At 46.8% G+C, this 21387-nt stretch overlaps 1 protein-coding gene across 26 annotated transcripts in view; it reads left to right on the top strand.

Moving 5' to 3' along the window:
* kcnma1a (potassium large conductance calcium-activated channel, subfamily M, alpha member 1a) overlaps window positions 1–21387 on the top strand; it is an 86034-nt gene that overhangs the window by 18085 nt on the left and 46562 nt on the right. For all 26 annotated transcript variants that reach the window (XR_008952817.1, XM_057048096.1, XM_057048098.1 and 23 more), the window contains exons 2-3: window positions 2093–2260; window positions 18047–18108. Coding sequence is in view for 25 of the 26 variants with exons in the window: in XM_057048096.1 (XP_056904076.1) it covers window positions 2093–2260; window positions 18047–18108 (230 nt within the window). In the remaining variant the exon portion in view is untranslated. The remainder of the gene's footprint in view (window positions 1–2092; window positions 2261–18046; window positions 18109–21387) is intronic.

Below are 21387 nucleotides of genomic sequence, written 5' to 3' on the forward strand. Positions count from 1 at the left end.
TATACCGTTTGCCTCAGTTTGTGCCCCCCCCACCCCCCCACACCTGTCTCCCCCCCTCTGTCTGCCTCTCATTTTGACATCACAGGTGTGTATATATAGCCAGCAGATGGGTTCTCCCATGACAGCCCCCCCCCCCCCCCCCCCTCTCGTGCTTGCTCGCTCTGTCTTTATTTAAATTGCCTCAGATTTTGCCTCCATGCTCACACGCCATCCCCGTTCCTGGCCTCCGGTGTCAGGTGCTATTCCCAGTTAATCCTGAATTCCTCCCGCTTCCGTGCTCAGGATTGTTGTTATATTTGTGCGTGTGGTGTCACGCCTCGACGCTTGTTTGAAATGCGCGTTTGACGTCTTAAAGCAGTTCTGTCACGCTTGAGAGACAAATGGGTTTGGGACGGCGGCGAGCGGGGCGGCGAGCAGGCGCGGCTGTCGCTCCTGACGCGTGCCACATTCGGTAGTTCCAGTCTGCTGTGGTGTGTTCCCACCGCAGGTCCGACTGGGAAACTGGGAGACTCTGAGAATCTGAGGACTCGTACATACCGTGGCACAACATGCCTGAAATGCTCCGGAGCAAGCACCTGGCCAGCTAGAGTGAAACCCTAGATATTCGTGTGTGCACGGTGACCAACACACACACACACACACACACACACACTTTTTCCAGCCTTTGACAAGATGGACAGATGCCGACTGTGTCCACCCAAGAGGCTGAATGTGAACTTGCCAACTTCATCACGACTCTATAACTGATTTGGATTTGTGTTGTGAGTTTGAGCCCAAATATTTCTGGAGGTGATTTTGTGGGTTAAACCCGTTTTATTTGATGCCTGAAAGTTAAATCAAGTGCGTTCGCCCCTGCAGCACCGAACTGGGGCTGCTAGTCATCTTCACTAATGACTTTTTTAGATCAGTTAATGGGTTTCGTCGTATGGTTGGAATCCAATTAGAAGGATGGCGACTGGGTCCACGTCATTACATTATGAATGGTAATCCAGTTTGTCAATTCTCCTGAAATAATCATGCAGGATATAAAACATAGAATGGAATATAACAGGATATGGCTTTAGTAAATCCAGACAGCAACTTTAAGAGCAGTTTTTATTGGTATCCTTGGTTTGTATTCAGCCTTTGATATTATGGCTTAAGTAGTTGTTTTAATAGCACCTAGATATGGAGGCAGGACCCTGGAGGTGGTCTCTTTAAGCCAGTATGAACGTCACACATGAGGAGGCTACCAACATGCGTAAATACTCAGGAATGCATTGTTTACATCGGCAGGCAGAGATCAATGTGAAATAATTGTAATGATGATGTCCGTGTCTTTGTTATGTTGGCACCATCTTGATGGAAACACCCCCCCCCCAGTAAAGCCAGCCAGAATCAGTTTTGTCCCTTCTGTTAGCAGTTTTCCTGTTTACCATCTGATCTAAATGCAAATGTTTACCTGACTGATGCTGGACGCTGTCCCAGATCTGGGACATCTGTTTTTGAAAGCTCTGGGACAACAGGGTCCAGCTCTGCCTGTTCTATAGTCGCAGGAGAGCTCTGCTGGAGCGGAGCAACAAGTCACCATCGAGGATTTGAAAATGCCTGCCGACACTGAAGGGGTCGCACACATTTCCCCCCACTTTGTAGCGTGTGCATGTGTGTAATATTTTAAAGAAAATTGCCTCAGAGGCCACAAAGCACGATCTAGTTATTCCTAGTAGTGCAGCCCGATGCCCGGCTGTGTGGAATCAAGAGCAAGCGAATGACTGGAAACAGCTGCACCCGACCCGGCGCGTCAATGAACCGCGATGCAGCTCTGCTCACTCAGCTGGACACAAACGCAGTGGAAACCAGCACGAGAACAGCAACCTCACCCTCTCCACCCAGAGGGAAGCTGAACCTACAGGAGCACGTGTGCAGAACGGCGAGAGCCGCGAAGCGTTCATGTTTAACACGTCACGCAACAATCACATATGTTTTGCTTCAGAAGTTCGACTCTTTCGTAGTTTCGCATCCAACGCTGTTCTACAGTTCATCCTCATTGTGTCCACGACTTTTATTGTTGCGGTGATATTTCCTCACACGGGTTATTCTTTTGTACCCGCAGGAGGCTCAGAAGGTGAACAACCCCGCCAACAACCAGCCAGCAGAGAAGAAAAAGAGTCCAGATGAGAAGGAGGAGGTGGCGCCGGCGAGCGAGGTGGGATGGATGACCTCGGTCAAAGACTGGGCCGGTGTCATGATCTCTGCTCAGACTCTCACTGGGAGAGTTCTGGTGAGTGTTCCCAAGTTTAACCCCCCACCCACCTCCCAAAATTAGCCGTTGCTAACAAGTCACGGCTGGTTTTCACACCCAAGTTGGCTTCCGCTTCCGCTAATCCAGCACCGTGTAGACAGTTACTCACTTGTTATGTTAATGTCCCACTGCAGTTAACGTGATCCCCACAGAGGCTAACAGACACTCAGTATTTACTGAATCTCACTCGGCTCTTTTGCTGGCACCGTCCAGGCATCTTTCTGCTGCATTGGCCCATGTCGTGCACGCTGTAATTCACCCTGCTACATCTCTGCCAACAGGACTGCTCAGTATGTGCATGTGGGTGTGTGCTCATGCCGGCGTGTGTGTTTTATTTCTCGGATGCGGCTCCAGAGGTAGGCGTTCGTGCGGGACGTGTGAACCCGCCACGGTGGCTGTACTTATGTGAATTGCTGTCGTCTCTGCGGAGTTCTAGCTTAATTCCACATGCAGCTACTGGATGCTCTGAAGTGCTTCCTCTCTTCTCTGCTGCTTCATTATTTCAATTATAAACCGCCTTACTGTTATTTATAACGAGCTCCTCCTGTGAGCTTAGCAAAATGTCTGCCTGTCGGCTCCAGCAAGCAGCTGTCTGAAGTTAGATATGAGCAGGTAGCCTCCGTCTGTTAGCAGCAGTCAAGAAAAGATTTAATTGTCTCTTTTGAATTTCATCTTCCTTGGACAGGACCAAAATGACCCTGACAGCAGCCCATCAGTGTTCTTCTATAGATAAAACACTTCAAGTTGTTTACCTGCCTGCATCTCTTTGCTACTGTTTTGTCAGTTGTGGTTTATGCTCACAGTTTCATTCTTTACATGATACATTATTTAATTTGCAAACTCGATAGATTATTTTTAGAAGCCTGATCCCCCCCCCCCCCCTCCTCTGCCTTTGATTGCCAAGTTAAGCCACCGTGTAAAGACAGGCTGAATGAGGCGGCGGTCCAGAGTGAAATACATCAGAGCTAAAACGCTAACATTACCGTTGCTAGCATTCGCTATGAAGATGAAGAATCCTGCGGGAAACTGTCAATTTCTGAAATGACTTTCATCACTTTCCTGCACAAGCAGCTCTGGTGGCATGGGTGTAGTTCGCTCTCGCTTTCATCTTCTACTCCAACACTTCCAATCTGCCCTACATTCATTCGTGTGTGTGGCACGGAAACACAGACACAAAACATTGTTGTTGTTGTTGTTTTTTTTGCTCAGAGTCAGTGGGAAAAGAGGCATCGGTTGACTTCTAGAGGGTTGCAGGCAGAGTGATATCCCAGAGTATCACCTACTGTGATTTGTGCTACTTCTGGCAGAGCTAATAAATACTCCCAGCAGGCAGTGTTTGCATATGATTTCAAAGTAATGATATGCAGCACAGTACGAGCCCAGCAGCGCCTCGTGTAGGTGAATGAGTAGCTCCGTCTGCAGGTGTACGCGCTGTATATGGAACGATATACAGGCTGACAATAGTTCTGTGCAAGCGATCCGTGTCCTATAGCCCGTGTTAAGTACGCTTCTGTGTGGGCGAGCGATTTTTTTTGTTGGATAGTCGTTCACTCATCCATGTTTTATTGCACATAAAAATTCTGGTGAATACCCATGGACACACAACCTGGCTGGTAACATAGCAACGGCTGTGTAGTGGTCCTCAGTCAGGGGGTGTCTGCCTGAGCAGAGCAGGGGTGACGCACACGAGCATGCATGCATGCACAGGTGGGATTATATCTGGATGCGGGCTTTGTTCTGTCCTGGAGGAAGATCTAAAGCCGAGGCAGATGGAGACACATAGCCTTTGGTAGGCCGCGCTCCATCCCTCTTCATTTGTCCGCCTTGATGACTTCACCGCCAGTGAAAGATCAAGTGGAGCCCCAGGCTTATTGAATTACCACACAAATCTTAATCCAGCAGAAGCTCGCCGCTGGAGTTCCTCATATTGTTTTCCCACGCTGGGCCAAATTACTGGCCTGTGATCAATCTTGTATTGGTGACTAATGCAGCACCGAGATGAGATGTGCGCCTCAAGACAATTGTTTTTGCTATTAGCAAAGCCAAAGACGTGCAGTTGTCGGGCCACTGGCTGCAACAGCTGCCCTCAGAGATGATGACACAGCTCGGGCAGATGGGTAGGTGCACATCACATTTATTTAGACATTATTGTGGCGCTGATAACAGGCTGTTTCCTCACCATGGTTGCATGTCAAAGGCATCCGTCTTCTGTGGGATCATGGTCTGTCGGCGACATGCATGAGTCCATTCCACTTATCCATAAATCCAGGTCTGATGGGTCGTTGTGTCACCATGCATCTTTATACACCACCATGAAAAGGATTGATGCCAGCAACACTGCGGTGTCGTTCCACCGCACCTCCATAACTTTCTGTTCCATCCAGCACATTTACGACATCAGCTTATCAAATATTAATCTCCTCAAACATGTTGCTATCAGGCAGCGCTGACATCAGGGTCATATGAGGAACACGGGGGTGTCGTAAACATAACCGAACATGCTCTTCTGCAGCGGTCATCACAACATGTCCCCCTGGCTGGCTGCAGGGTACCCATCTAGCTCTGTTTGGCTCCAGCCACTTCCATTTTTCAATGGGAATTGTAGTAATCTTTTTTTAGTACCATCTTGCTTGAGGTTCCCAAGACAACAAGGATACATCAGGCGGTGCGATATAGTACAGAGTGGTTCCAGACTTTGTGAATAACGCCAGTATAGAAAAACCACATGGAAGAAATGACCCAGCAACTATTTGTTTCTAATACAGGACTGTCTGTGTATGCTAGCCCTGGGTTGTTCCGTCAAGCTAAAATTAAGTTCTAAATTAAACGAAAGCAAATCGGCTTACACAGGCTGGATGCAAATAAGCCACAAATCACTACCTGACTCTGGTCTGACTCTGGATGGTTCATCGGCCTCCTGACAACCGTATCACTCAAGTTGCTTTGTAGAAAGACCTCATTAAGCCCTCAAGGGCACACTGTCAGGGACAATGACTGTCTGGTCGTGTGGAAAAATGATTTGTGTGCGTTCCAGTGTAGCATCAGCGCACCCTGGTATCTAATGATTCCTGCATTATTGCCACGGTAACAACATAACTAATCCCATAACACTGAACCAAAACACAGAAGATTAGAACTTATGAATGCGGATCCTCAGCCTCTCTCTCTGCAGTCCATTTGCACGGAATGGTGGGTCCAGAAATAGGTCAGCCCTGCCATCTTTCTTAATGGGATCTTGGGTGGCAACCAAGGACCATCTGTTCCCATGGCCTGTTCCCTAAACCCTATGGTCATCCCTCTGCCTAACCCTCCACCCACGCGCGCTGCACTGGCACGCTGCAAATTGACTTCTGCCATCTGCAAATATAACACATCTGCTTTTTTTTCCCACCCTCTTTGGAAAAAAGTGAATCCAGCAGATTTGAACGGCAGCTGCACAAAAATCCCAGCGGCTCCGTTTCCACGGGATCCGAGAAAATCCACACCTTCCGTCCTCGCGCTTCCTCCCGTCGTGCGCTCGCCTGAGATTGCCTCGCAGATTCCCTGGATTAGGCGCGAGAACGCTTCCTTATAGTTTTGTCTGTGTGTGTGTGTGTTTCTTGGCAGGAAACGAGGTGAGATTGTGCACTGTCGGGATCTTCCACTGTGTTGCCACGTGTCCTGACACGTGCACAAAACAAGCGTGACGGCGTTCGCTTGAACTCGCCATCTGCCTAAAAAACAGCCGCCCTTCAAGTTCTCCTTTTTAGCACCTTCCTGTCACGCGTCTACTCCCATGTCTGAGTATTCTGGAGCCTTTACGTACCAGAATGTACTGTTTGTGTGTCTGATTGTTGACAGGCTTCACTGTTTTTTCCCCGCATGCCTGCATCTGTTTGGGTTGGTTAATTATGCTTTCCTGTTGAGCGCGTTGAGCTAACTCAATGCTGTCAGTGAAGTGCTCCGCGGGGATGCAGCTGTCACCATCTCCCACGTCGTCCTGCCTCTCTGGATGCAGCAGCGGCAGAATAAGGTGTCCTGACTCCTTCTGTCTACTGCAGGACTCCAAGAATGAAGATTTTACTATACAATGTTTTATTCATGACAGGGGAGAGATGGAATCTGTGCAATAAACACACCCACACGGACACAGACACTAGTGTATGCCAGCGTAACGAGTCTAACTATTGTTTAATCTACGAGCCCCAAACATTCGTAGTGTAAAACAAAAAAAAGAAAGTCCAAATTTCCAAAAAGATGAACATTCGGGTTCCGTTCTATTCCTGCCTCTCACCCAGTGGCTGCTGGGATGGACCCTCTGACCCTGGGTAGGATTACCGAAGGATGAATGGATGGATTTTCTCGGGGTTTAACGAGCGATTTATTATTTTGAAGAACACACATTTGTAGAATGGTTGCGTGCGCGGATGTATGGATGCCACTAACGTCCGCCCCCAAAGCGCTCATCCAAGAAAGTTTCACTGGCATTCGTCTGAGAAATAAAGTATATTTGGCCCAGTGACCGTCTCTCGGAGGCATTGCTCAACTCAATTTCTCTGTAAAATAATAGAAATGTGCAGAGACAGATGTATCAATTTCTCATCTCAGCGTTGGACATGGCGTGTCGCGACACTTGGCTCTCCCGGTGTGCTCCTCCATAATAGAATTCAATTCTCAGACACTTTGCTGCTGTTCTCTTGAATCAAACTGGCTGCCCTCCTTAACCTCCACTTTGCCCCAGCGTCTCTCCCCTACGTGCCCCAGGTAAGAACGATCACAGACCATTTATTTGGTTCTTTGCTGTGATTCCCCAGATCATATATTAGCGACCTGATTAGTGCTCCCAATTACTCTGTGTGTGATGCTAATATGGGCACTTTATTGGTCATGAGTTAATCTTTGTTCTCGAGGACATTTGGTTGTTTATTTTCATCGATGTTGTAGTTTATGAGTGCGTATTTATTATTGATATGTGTTTACAGGGAATCTCCTGTTTCTAGCCTTCACGTGCCAGATTTGGCTGCATTCACAACTGGGGCCACCAGTCAGCTCCGCGTCCTTGTTTCTGGGCTGCTGTCACGTCCGACTCAAAACTCGGTGCACTTAGTCATGGAGGGAGATCACAAGGGAGAAGCAGCAGATTAAATATTACTTTCCTTGGTACACAGACAGCAATGAAGACAGAACGTCTGCCCCTGCATGTTGTAAACTCAGGTGAAGAAAAAGGCCATTATGAGTAGGAAAATAGTTGAGAGATGATTCAACGCACCACCTGCAAAGTCGACCCATCATTTTCACCATAATATGCATTTGTATACATAAATGGAGACCCACGGGTGATAATATTTCCCTTTTGCCACATACAGACCATTTTAATGGCTCTTATTGAAGGTTTTCTTGTTGAATTTTTTCTTGTCGAGTTCTCCAACCCCGCTCGGATGGTTGGTATTTATCCCCGTGATTCATTTTGTGTCTGCAGCCCCTCTTAAAGCCTTGCTGCAGGATGAGTCACATCCCCTCTTCCTTTCTCCCCACATCTATTAATCCACCCGTTTGCCAGCTCGGCCTCCGTTCCTGAAAAGTCGATGACCCACACTTGCCTCCACTCTGCCCTTTGTCTGGCTCATCAGTCTTTAAGCTCCTTCACAGAAAGGTCAAGAGAGCAGCGAGGAGTGCTGCTGCCCTATGTTGACTGACCTGCTTTTTCATTATTTGATCACCTGTCATAAGATGACGTGCACGTAGCCACCATCATGTATTTCCTGTAGACCGAGCGTGTCAACACTGAAGAATATTCACCAATCGGATCACGCCCCTGTACCTGACTGAAGTAAAGCAATCTCAGGCCGCTGCTCCTGGAGTGTTTGAGGAAGTTCAGAATCCCTCAGCTCAAACTAGCCCCCTTTTAGACTGAAATATTTCCATTCTGGGCCTCCGCGTGTGAATAAATTGTTGAGGTTCTGTTTACTTTTCACAAAGTCCTCTAAACCCTGAGGCTGACAGGTGACGGGGTGTCACACACGAGCGCCACGGGATGTAAAGAAAACCTGGCAGATTGGGAAAATGTAGACGCAGCTAAGACGAAGGGGCGTTTATTTTTAGGTTCTTTCTGTAGCCTCTGGAAACAGCACTCTCCTCAGGTCATCGCCGCCACAGATGACGGGTGTAGTCAGCGACTCGGTGCCGGGTAGGTCCACAACCAACGCAGTGGATGGTGAGACATTTATTCAGAGCTTTCCCAGAATGCAGTTCTAGACGGTGATGAATGAGAAGACCAGCAGAATGTTGGCAACTGCCCATCGCTGGAATCATTATTTTAATTCAGAGTTTCCTCATTAACGAGCTTCTGGTCTCAGACACACACCTCGGGGTGCGTGTACCCGGTGATTTCCCTGCTTCATCCGCTGCTCCCATAAACTCCCCAAGTACTAATGGAACATCCCGCAGGGCTCTGATCAGGTGCCAGATCGTTAACATCGAGTATTTTCCCTGTGTAGGTTTCTCCGTACGTGCCTCGTGTCATCGGCCCTGTGATTCAGGAGCTGCCTCCTCTTCTGAGTGTCTCGCATCACATCTATACATCAGCAGGTGTGAGTCAGAGAGAGAGAGCGGGTGTGGGAGTGAAGCTTGGACAGGTTATTATTGCAGCAACATCAATACTCCTCCGAAAACTGACCCAAGAAGCAACACAAACAACTGTCACATAATGTGTTATATAGATAGGAAACACCTCCCACCTCTGCTGAGCAGAGCCGCGAGGGTGAACAGGTGAGAGGCGGTTTCCATGCAGAAGCGTTGCTATATGTTTGGATTATGTTTTTACACAGGAAGCAAGCACAAGTATGGTCTCGGAGTCCTTCTGACTACACCTGCGCACTTCTAATTGCTTGTCAGAGGAGCCGGGCCTGTCGGGACCATCTGTTTAGCCTGATTCCAGATCCGTTCGCCCCTGCTGGGCACGGTCACATGGCGTCCCTAAAACAACATCACCTCCACCCGCGGGCTGCCCGCTGCTCGCTGTTTCCATGAGATCATTCCAGGACGGACGCAGGTGATGTAAGAGGCACAGGAACGCTGCGTGGGGGAGGGACGGAGGGACGGTTGGGAGTGGGCAGGTGGAAGTGTTGGAAGGTTTATCCAAGGACAAAAGTATCATTTTGATCTTTTAACATCCCGGTTTCCTTTGATTTTCCACTGTCATTTCTCTTAAAAGCAGCTTGTGAAATATTCTAATAGCGTCTCATGTTGCTCATGAATAAATGAGCGTCGTGTCTTTGTTACAGAAGCCCTGAAAGGCTCGGCGCCACCATTCAGCGCTTATTAAAAGGCTTCTAAGTCTGCCTCAGCTTCTGGCCCCAAATTGCATCAGTATTGACTTCAAAGCTTCAGCGCATCAAAGGAGGAGCTGTGACTTTTCTCGTTTCCCTCTCCTCCCGTTAGACACCAGTTAAACCCGCGAGGAGAACCGTTCTTGTTTGCACGTCTTGACCGCAGCAGCACGGGTCTGGCTGCGTGCACGCGGGCCATGTGTGGGCGTGTGCGTCGCAGCCTCCGAAGGCGCTGCCGCGCTGTTGGTTCATTACTTTTATGCTGGCATGTCGCATTCCTCGTCGGCACCGGTGGCACGTCACCATGGCAACACCACATCTCTTTTTCATTCACTGAAATGATTTCTTTGTTTCTGCTCCCTTTCTGCATTTTTTTATCTTTTTCATTAACTTTTGGCATTCAAAGGTGTCAGCGTAGCTGGGAAATGTGAGAGCCAACCTTAAACCTTTCCCAAATATGTTCCTGGAGTCTGGCTGGAGACAACAGCCAGACCGGATGTAAGAAAGCCGACCTTAATCCTGCCGAGCTCCGGGCTGCTGACCTTTCCACTGACAGCCATGTTTGCTATTGACCATTAATACTGGCGACTGCGCTGGTCAGCGATCGATGGCTGCTGATCAGGGTAAAGGTGAGGGGTGGAGGGGTTCAGCTCGATGCCTCCTCAATAGGGGTCCGTGAGAAACTACACAAAAGGTCACTTGATTTGTGTCGGGTGATGGATAAATTAATTACTTAAACAGCCATTGCCTTTGGTTGTTTACTGGTGGTAAACATGGGGGTGGGTTTGACTTCCTCAGGGACACTGTCGGAGTCGGATTAGCCGTTATGTTGTGAAAGGGACTTTAATTACCTACTGAATGAATAACTAGGATTCAAGTGGAATTAATAACATACGCCCCAAAAGGCAAACAAGCAAAAACTATTACTAAGTGATCCATCTGTTCTGCCAAAGCCACAAAAGCTCAGCGAGCCACGCAGTAACGACATTGAGTTCAAAATAAGGACGCCTGAATTTCAGTATTTCTCAGGAAACTTTGACTCCTCGCAGCTCACCGTGAGCTTGTTTTGGGCGAAGCCGCTCTGACGTTCAGGGTGACACCTCAGTCCCTGCTGCTGATGGGTGAAGGCATTAAAGATGGGTGAAGGTCATCCGTGGCAGGTTCCCTGCATCCACCCACGTATTGACTGGAGCGGACAGCTGGTGCGCAGGGCCTGATCCTCGAGCAAGCTGAGGAGAGAGACACGGAGATGCTGCTGAGCTCCCCTCTACGCTTCATCTGCCAACAGAAACAGAATACTAATACAGCGTTTCCGACTCCAGCTCTCAGCTTTCACCTTGCTGCGAGCGAGCCGTCTACCTTATCAGGACCTGCTGGGTTGTCAGCGAGTGAAAGTGGGCCCTGCTGCCAACGATAAACTTCTCATTAACCTTCAGGAAATTAAACGGAAACCTTGATTTAATTAGATAAAGATCGTGTCACCGCTGAGTCTCCTGCGAGATGAGTCTTGTCTCCTGGTGATGCAACGGCGTTCGGAAAGAGGAAAACAGGGTTTGATGCAGCTCTTGTTTTGTTACGGTGGTCAATCGAGGCCAATGTTTTTAATGTTTTAGCTGCCATGGCTGCTGGTTCTGCCGGGGTGGGATGGAGTCTGACTGGGAAAGCAATCTGCAAGATGCGCCACCATGCATCCTCCAGAGTAATCACTCTGGATGCATTATAATTGAAAATGCTTTGTGATCAGGTCTTGATGTTATCAAGTGTGGCGGGGATGATTTATGCTGTGATTAAAGTGCCGTAATTGAACTCTGTGGCAGCAACTGCTGTTTGGCCACAGGTGCGGTGAGCAGAATGTGTTATGACTGGGTTTTATTAATCGTATAGCAGATTTATCTCTTCATTTTGCTGAAGGCGTGATGAATTTTCTTGAAGCTTAGCAATATAAAAGAAGGGGGAAGTATAGTTGATCATAGCTCCTGACACAATATAGTCATTGCAACTCTAATATAGACTGAAACAAGAAAAAATTCTGCTGTTGTTGAAGTTGAGTAATGATAATAATAGATTGGTCACTTATATAAGTCACTGATTGTGACTCCCCTGTTTTCACGAGAGTAAGAAGCGCTGCAAAAATGATATGCAAATGTATTTCAGAGCTAATCTGGCAGGGAAGCTACTTTGTTCTAAATATAGAAACACTACCAGCAAATTAGTCTTTGAGGATGGTTCTTTTGACAGTTGTCACAAAGGGAAAATCATTTTAGGAGAACTGGGAAGTGACAGTTTTCACTTTCTGTTTCCTTCTTAGAGTAAAGTCATTAAAATCCAGATGTTAGGAAAACAGATGTTAGCTTTTTTGCTCGAGACGCTACTGTTACTGTGCTCACATTTGTTCATAAATCACCCATGATGCGTCTTTGTTCTACCAGGATCCAAAAAAGCATTTCTATTTAGGTGTTTTGCTTATATTCGGCATATATGCAGAAACATTTGTGTGCTGGGGTGGGAAGTGTTGGGATTCGTTGTCAGTGGCTTCCTGCATTCCCACATCTTCCCTGTGCTGGCATTAAACCCAGCAGGGGTCCTCCCTTGTGTCTCACACTAAAACGCACGTGCACAAAGGTTGAGCATGTGTCGATGTTGCAGAAACACACTATATGGACACACACAGACACACAATAGGGCAAAGACACGTGTACACGCTGTGGCATTTAAGCTTTTGCTGTGCCTTGAGGACATGCTCTAATATTCTCCATCCTTCTCCCGGTGTCTCTCTGTCTCTCTCTGCCACAAGCCATTTTCTGCAGCCTCTTCATGCTGCTCATGTCCCACGGGGGGAGGGCCATCTCTAATATTCTCACATCCCTCCACCTTCTGTCATCACCTCCATCTTTGTATCCCCTCTCGTCTTTTGTCCTCCTGGTGTCCTCTGTGGACATTCAAGGTCACAGTCACCCTGTTGGCTGCCTAAGGAGGCTGATCCTATACACGGGAAACAGTATTGAGGAAGGAGGGCCTTGTTCTTATGATATTTAATGTATAACATGCTTTCAGTAACTTGGCCGATTAGGATGCTTTTTTATGTGAGTGAGTCGGCGCTCGACAAGCTAAAAACCCCCAAAACAAAACAAAAAAAATCATGAATTAATAACGGCACAGAGAAACTTTTAGCAGAGATATTTTCAGACAGGTTGTCGTGGTGGTGGGTAAGAGGTTCCTGCAGGCCTCATCTTCATCTCCCACTGGCAGACGCTCATTTTAGGAGCTGTCATCTTGTCAGACCTGAGAGGCTTTCCTCCTTAATCCCCACTCTCTCACCATCAATCTCTGTTTGTGTTGCCTGGGTACAAGCGTGAGTGTGTGCGTCTGTCTCATGAAGGCGACGGGGGTTAAAAAGAGCCGCTTTCAGGGGTGTGGCAACACTAGCTGGCATTTTAATAACGCTCTATATGCTGTATAGATGATTGTTAGCATTCTGCTACATGCTGACCTCTAAATAGCCTGGCTAACGTCCTTAAAAGGTCGTAAATCAGCACTTGATATCTCTGACCAAGAGTTCCAGATTTCCGGACCATGATTTTGGGGATGAGCAGCAGGATCCGGCACTTTTGTCGAAATGTTCGGCTCGGTTGTTCGTAATTGTGTAAACCTGTGTGTTGAATTTTTGCGCCCCCTGCCAACAGGCGCATCAGCTGTAGCCGTGCAAGCAGGCTCTTGTTCTGCACGCCGTGGCTCGTTAGTTTGCACCTGTCGTGCCGGCGTTGCCAAAATTTTAAATTGAGTCAGCAGTCCAAAAGTGTTACATTTCACGCCGCGTTTGTGCATTCACACGCCGAATTCAGGTCCAAGTCCCAGTAGTATCACATTTCAGGCTTTGCAAATGTGTAATAAGTTTCTCCGACTGGAGGATAAAATGATGGCGGATGATGTATTGAAGGATGACATCGTGCACCCAGGAGACAATCACTGCCTGACCTTGGATGGTGACACCAAATAGGGGAAGACAACGCTCCAATATAATCATTAAAGCTTATTTTCCACCTCCACATCAACCCTTTTTGATGATTAGAGCCATTTTATTACAGAAGGAGAGCTTCTCTCTGCCTCTACTGCAGACAGGCAGAGCTGAAGATGAAGTGAATAACTTAGACTTCAGCGAGCATTTCCATTCCCCTCATAATTTATAGATGGAATATTTGAATTTTAGGCATAAGTGGTTAATTTGACAGCCAAATATGCTAAACCACTGCACACTGCAGTCCTATTGCAGATTTATGGAATGGAAAGGTTAGGCTAACGAGGGGCTATATCGAGATATTTAAAATAAAACGGCTGCTATGAATGTAAGAGATAAAACACAGTTAAGGACATCTAAACTGTCATTATTTCAGTCACGGGCAACAGCTGTAATAGGTGTCAGCTGACATTCAAGCGTTGAGAGTCTGCTACAGACACGACCTCTCAGCAGGCTAAAACTCAGACCGACCGAATTGGATTTTCCAGTATTCCGATATCCTCGGACTGGACTGTCTTTAGACAAGGTCAGATGGATTCTTCAACGTTCCTTAAAGCTGCTGAAGCATTTAAAGCATGTTAAGTGTTGAACACATGTTCTTTTTATTGGAGAAAATCTATAGCTGTTCTTTTTAGCCATCCAGTAGTCAACAGTCTGCAGTTCCGCAGTGTGTGACTGGAATTGAAAGCCTATTTTTCCCTGACAGAATGTCAGATCATTCACCCACCTGTGTAGCCGTCTTATACCCCACTGATACCCGAGGTGGGAAGGTGGGATCACGAAGCCTTCTGATGTGTGCCATCCAACTTTAATGGAGGTTTCTTTTTGACACATTTCCATTAATGCTGTCTCCCTGCGCAGCCGCTCGTGACCTTCTTCCCTTTGGAATCTGGACTGGCGGCGCTGCCGGGCGACTGCGTGGTGATTTGGCGGCGTTTGCTGCGATGTTTGCAAATACTGTGACAATTCAAATGAGTGAGGTGTATCTGTTTGACTAACTCATATTATTCTGAACAAATATTGCTATATGCTCACTGCACCTCGTTTACTAAAAGAAAAACCACCACGAAGACCTTGAAATCCTTTCCTGCTGCAGCATCAATCTCATATTTTGCATATTTTCCTTCAAGCATGACCCCATTAATAAATAGGCTTGAGGACAACATTGTTTAAATCCCACTAAAGACATAATGTGACCTTGGATGACCTTTTTTTGTTGTCTAAGACGGAAAGAGAAAGCAGCCTCAGGGCTCCTGGAGATCAAAGTTAATGTTCCTGGAATCTGCTCATTTTCCCCATGTTGACGTGCAGGATATGATTTTTATTCATACTTGGCAGGAATTGTGTGTCTTTTAATTTAACAAAAAAAAAAAAAAAGTTTTGTAAAAGTTTCAACCTTTATCCAAACCCTGCGGACCAACACACCAAGTGTGACCAGCCATAATCTGAGGGTTGAATTAATAAGAAACTGCTCCTCTGGGCTTTTATTTTAAAGATTAAAAACATGCCTTTTCAAGTCAGGGGAAGTCCTCTTAACAGGAAAGAATTCAGGGATTAATTTACTCCAGCCCAACGGCTAACTCTGCTCACACTCTCAAACACTGGTCTTACTCAGTCTCACCATGATCTCCACCAGAGGCTCCAAGTGTTGAGGAACAGTTCCGACCAGCTCTTTGACCCAAGAGTGCTCGTGCTTTTGTCAGTATATAGAATATAGACTGTTTAAAAAATACTCCACCCACCCACCCACCCACCCACCCATCCATCCATCCATCCATCCATCCATCCATCCACCCATCCATCCATCCATCCATCCATCCATCCATCCATCCATCCATCCATCCATCCATCCATCCATCCATCCGTGTCATTCACTTACGTAAACAGATCAATTGGACTTTATTTCTACAGCATCAGTTACAGTCAATATTGGCTGTAGGTGTAGAAACCTTGAGCAGGACCAGGCTCATGTGAAGGTGACCTTCATGATAGTTGGTTGGGTAAAGGAAGAAGAGGAAGTGTGGGGGACATAAAGAGGAGAGGAACAGACATATACCTGCATTACATGTGCAAACTGCAAATAAATTAGTCGTGGTTTGTCACCCTGAATATCTAGATTTAAAACGGAGGCGGTCAGTGTGCAACTGTGGAGTCTCTCACACCAAGGATCAATTCATAATCTTCTATTAACCTAATTTAGCATTAATCTGAAGTGTTTATTCTCTCCACCAGCCCACATCACCTCTGTCTTTGCGTCTTAAATCATGTTTTAACAGAGCGGTCGAACCCTAGTTGACTCCTGCAGCCTTTCATATTGAGCCATCAAAACACTTTGAGCTGAGGGAGCCAGGCTGGTGTTTGTGTTTATGCGTTGAAGTTGCGTTATTATGTGTTAACAGACTGATGGTGTCATGTGAGAGGTGCTACCTCTAGCCCACATGCAGCACTGGAACCTGAAACCTGCACGCCGTGGAATGGACATGCGCGCCCACAATTCCTCCCTGCCGTCCTCTGCGGTTGGAGTCTTCCAAGATGCCTGCTAAAGCAGACCTCAGGAAACATCTGACAGAATTGGCTTTGCACTTTAAATATAGCAGGAGATACAGCAGTGAAAACCTACAACGCCATCAAAGAGAAAACATGCGTCTCCTCTGCCTCGACGCTGACGGCGTGTTGCTAACAAACGTGACTTACTCGTGGCATTTAATAGCCTGTGAATCATGAAATATGAATATGAGCAGCTTAATTGAGGAGCTAAAAATACGACAGCGGTGCCCAAACATGGCCGCCGTCCTCGCCGCTGTTTAAGTCCTTATCGCTCGTGAAGCCTGCACGTCGTTACTGCGGCTGATTTGGAGGCGGTTGCTTGAATCGGCTCGACGGCAAGCTGTTGTAGATGCTCTGCAAAGGAGGAGCGCATGAGAGGAATGTTGGGGGGGAAGGGGTGAAGGGGGGGTTTGGCATTCACAGCTGAATAACTGGGTCAGTTTAAGATGATGACGCTCCTCGGCTCATCACTGGGTCTGTGCCGTTCACTGCCCAGCTCTGGGAGCCACACTCCTCCCTTCACTCACTCCTTCCTTCTTCTGTCTCGGCCTCTCTCTCTCTCTCTCTCTCTCTCTCTCTGCTATACATCCTATCCAGTAAATACCAATATCTAGCTTCAGGGGATTGTTGATCTTAAAAAGTATTGTTTTGCACTATTACAACAGTATTTGTTATTACAGACAGACGTTTAAATATGCTTGTGAGTGCATGCCACCATGTTTGGAGTCATGCTCCATATATTTGCCAATGTCCACTTCCGGGGGGGCGGGGAGGGGCCGAAGCCTATTCTAATTGCCTTTGGGCAGGAGGTGGACTAGACGCTGGACAAGTTGCCAGCTCATCACGCGGCTAACATATAGAAAAAGACAGCTATTCACACCTAAGGTCAGTTTAAATGAAGCAATTCACGTATCCCACGAATGGTTGTGTGGTGGGGGGGGGGGGGGGGGGGGGGCGCAGGTCCTGCAGAGAAGCCCGACAGGCACAAACCCAGAACCTCCTTATGATGGGGTGGCGGTGCACCACTGTGCTGCCTGGCAACAGGACTTATTACAAATGACAGTGTTTGAACCAAATATAATATTGATATTAAATCACCTTTGTCAGCTTTGTAATAATTATTTTGCACTTAAGTATTAGTACATATTGCGAGATTAGATCAGATAATGTCCCCCAGTAATGACTTCCCATCAAGAGCAGACCCATGGGGAGCTTTTCAAATGAAAAGCCAGATGTTATCTTCCAGTTTCATTCTGATCCTCTTGCCCTGTGTGTGGAGAAACCATTTAGGTCTTTGGCTTCTGAGCTTATTCTGAGCCTGAACAACCCTGCAATTGTCTTCCATTCAAGCAGTAAGCCATAAAAAATTCAGGGGTATGAAGGGTTTACTTAACTCCCCAGTCACAATGCACCGGTTCGATCCAAGAGACCGTCACGTGGAAGTAATCAAGCTGCCATCATCAATAATGAATGAGACAATCAGCGTGGCCAGTGGGCTTCTATTGTGAGACCACTGAATAGAAGGAAAGATGGCCTGGGCTGCAGCGTTCTGCCTGCGCTGGGCAGCTGCTTGTGGAAATGATTATGATTACAGCGGCGATCATCTGCTGCCATATGGAGCTTGGGCTGGTTTAAATCGATTCCCAGGGTCACCGTCCCTCACAATGCCCGGCTTCACTTGATAACTGTCAGACCCGGGTCTCAACCCGCGCTCGGCAGCCCTGCGTCCTGTGTTTGGCTGCCTTGAACTGACCTTGAGTTCAGTGGAGCAGATAGATAAAGCCCTCATGAAGATGTGAGGTCTGTGACCCACAGGGGGCTGTGAAATGGGCTGGGGGGTTTCGGGGGGATGCCCCGTGCGTGAACGTAATTTCCCTTGTTTGTGTTTCTCTGCAGGTGGTGTTGGTCTTTGCACTCAGCATCGGGGCCCTTGGGATCTACTTTATAGACTCCTCAGAGTAAGTATCTATATTTTGGTTTTCTGTGCTGCTCTAAACTTAAATAAAGCGCAGTAAACTTTTAAAAAGAAGGTTTTTTGCATGTATTTGTAAGTGTCCTTGCTCATCTCTGCAAACAGCAATCTCTGAAATGCAAATGTACATCGTCACACCCCCACAAAAGTATTCACCAGCGCGCGCACACACACACACACACACACACCTGCATCGGAGGATTTTTCAATGGGAGGCCTGTCAGTTTCCATGGTAACAGAGGCAGGCGGATATCGTGCTGTCTGTAAGTTTCTGTGTGTGCGTTTGTGTTGTGAGTCGAGTCCCTGGCTGGCAGCCACCCAGAGACGCACTGGCATCTCTCTGAAGCCACCGCAGTTGCCATCCAGAGCCAAACTCTGAATTTAAAGCTCTCGCTGAAGCGTTTCCCCCTCGGGTTTAGATGTGGGGCCTCCTGAGCACACAAACGTGGGAAGATGCTGCGCTTTTGGGTAAAAATCAGCCTGACATTTATGAATATATTACAGTTTGTTTTTTGTCCTCGTATCACGACACCTCAGTCCCTTTAAGGTTGGGGTGCATTTATCCTGTTTCACACACCAGCGAATTTATGAAAAGCCTGAAATGTTCGCTGCAGCGCCGCTGGTTATGGGATGTTGATCACAGGGGGACCTTAACAAACTGGCCACGGTCCAGTTTCATACACATTTGTTTGTCCTTTGCTCCCCTGCAGCATGTTATCTCTACGTAATGACAAGCTCCCTGCAATTTGGTGCCACTGATACCAAAATCAGTGGACTTTGATCGGATGCTCTTGAGGGAGCTCAGTCTGAAAGGCTTAGAAATGTCCTTTTTTCCCTGAACTAATCTAAAGGCAGTCCAGCCTTCTGCATTCTTATCTCATCAACAGTGGTAAATTATCCCTGGCATGAGTTCAGTTGTCCATTTAAACCTCAGAATTGAAACATTGCTCGTGTCTCTCCTGCATCCTTGCCTCTGTTTACACTAAAAATCTCTTTATTATCCTCCTTTTTCACATCTGTCTTTAAAAAAAGACATTCACCGCTCATTCTTAGACTAAAATCACAGCTGCCTTTCTCCCAGTTAGCTTAAAATTAACCTTTGATTCTTAATGAAATAAATTACCAGTTACAAATGTATTTAGGGAATTATTATACAGTTTAATACTGTATTATTGGTTTAAAGGCTAAAGCTTCCTGACATGAAGAATTCCTTTTCTCTAAACATCGAGGCATTTGAACATTTGGATCCACAAATGCCAAGAAACCTGAATAAATGCAATGTTGCACTAGTTTGCTTGTTAAAACGAGCTGTCTGCTTAACCCATCCACGATGATTGGCAATGACGTTGATGCTTATTAGGGGTAAACCTGACAGATGACAGTTATGTAAAAACCTTCTGTATTCTGCTGCAGAGCTGAAGGACTCTCACATGTAGGATTCCCTCATCACAGGCAATTCCATCACCTTCTGTATCATCTGGTTTCTCTTCAGTGTTGCTCTGATCTCCATATTCCCATCAGGCTCAGGCCCTCTCAGCCCTCATCATCGTGATTAGCTTAAGCTTGTCACTAAAGTGTGCACATCCTCCCAGGGGGTCTGATGATCAATGCAAAGAGGGTTCAGCTGACTCTGGGGGCTCTGACATCATCAAGGCCAAGCGTATTTTCACTCCAGCAGCCGGAGCCTCTTATGTGCTCGACAGTTCCAGCTACTTGTCAGAGATTTGACCAGATGCTAAATCGGCCATAACTGTCTATTGTGAAAGATTTGTTGTCACCGCCTGGATGCGTGATGGCTATGGCCTCATATTTGCAGTCTCGGAATCATCCAGCCATGCATCGCTCGAGCCCATCTAGGACAAATAGACTCCGCTGATGATAATTTTGTATGTTCTATGTACAGTGAATAGCCAAATCCAGGAAGCTAACATAGAGGGACCTCAAATTGTAGATCTTTATGTCCAAAAGATTTAAATAACTGACATGGAGCCTCTCTTTCCGCATCCAGCAGGGAGGGGGTTAAATATTGACAAAAAACATACATTAAAATGTGGGAGTTGCTTAAGATTTAGACCTGAATCCACCAAGAACTACAAATGAGTGCCTATATTTTCATCTCAAGGGCACAGATATTGACAAATCCTCTTCCTCTCATTACTATCCGGTGCGTGGGATTCCATTAGTATTCACAGCACGACTAGATGACTCATATTCCCCCAGAATGCTGGAAATGCTTTATATCAAACCGCTAATCAGGAAATTGACATGTGCAAATGTATAGGTCACCTTTTTATGGGCAGAAATGAGGCCCCCAAAGACTGAGGGCACACTAAAATGAATCGTTCAGGCTCAGTCCTCTGCATAACATCATTCTGAACTCAAAGCCTCAGTAAATAGTGGGAATTTTAATGGCAGCAACCTGCGTGACACGAAGCAGGGAAACCTCTTGGGGAAACATGCAACGACACACACATACTTACACAAAACATGCAAAGACAAATGAATTCCATTAATATCTTTGTCTCTTGGCCAGGACTTAAGGGCTTTCCTAGCAGAATATTCTACCCTGAAACTGTCTGTGATAGTAAAATATTATGTGATGTATAAAGGAACAAAAACTGTCCAAGTTCCAAGTTGAAGGGAGAAACTGCTGCTATAGTTGTTGCCTTGGCAACAGCATTGTTGTGATTTAGCTGAATGACTGAACTTACTTTGGTCAACAGAAACGCAAGCGGCCCTTTTTCTGTCGAGGGCATCGAGCTGTAGGATAAAGCGGCTCCTTTCCTGGTTCTCTGCATATTGGTAAAGTGGCCTCTCCCAGATCGGAATCTGCTTTATTACTTTAGCCCTCACCTCCATCTCTTCCTCTGACGTCTTTGTGTTCCCATAAAACAAATAGGAAAGAAATGTAGGACAGAGTCCTGGAGGCAGCCCTTAAAGGGATGCCCTTGTTCCACTTCTGTGTCTATTTCTGGCCCGATCTTTGCCACATACCTCTTAATGCACACACACATATTCACAGTCACGTTAAAAACGACGCTTTCTCTCAAAGAGGCCTTTCAAGGACGCGTAACTATGGCAACCAGATCAATGCCAGCACCGTAATAAACGGTGGTTATCAGAAAATGGATGGATGGACGGATAACAGATATGGACCAAGCCTCACAGAACAAAGTCTAAATGAGGGTGAGGAAGAGCCTGCGGGGAGGGGGGGTAATGACATTGGAACTAGAAAGGTGTGAGGATGAGCCTTACACTTCTAATT

The sequence above is a fragment of the Takifugu flavidus genome, chromosome 11, assembly GCF_003711565.1.
Source record: "Takifugu flavidus isolate HTHZ2018 chromosome 11, ASM371156v2, whole genome shotgun sequence".
Lineage (NCBI taxonomy): Eukaryota > Metazoa > Chordata > Actinopteri > Tetraodontiformes > Tetraodontidae > Takifugu > Takifugu flavidus.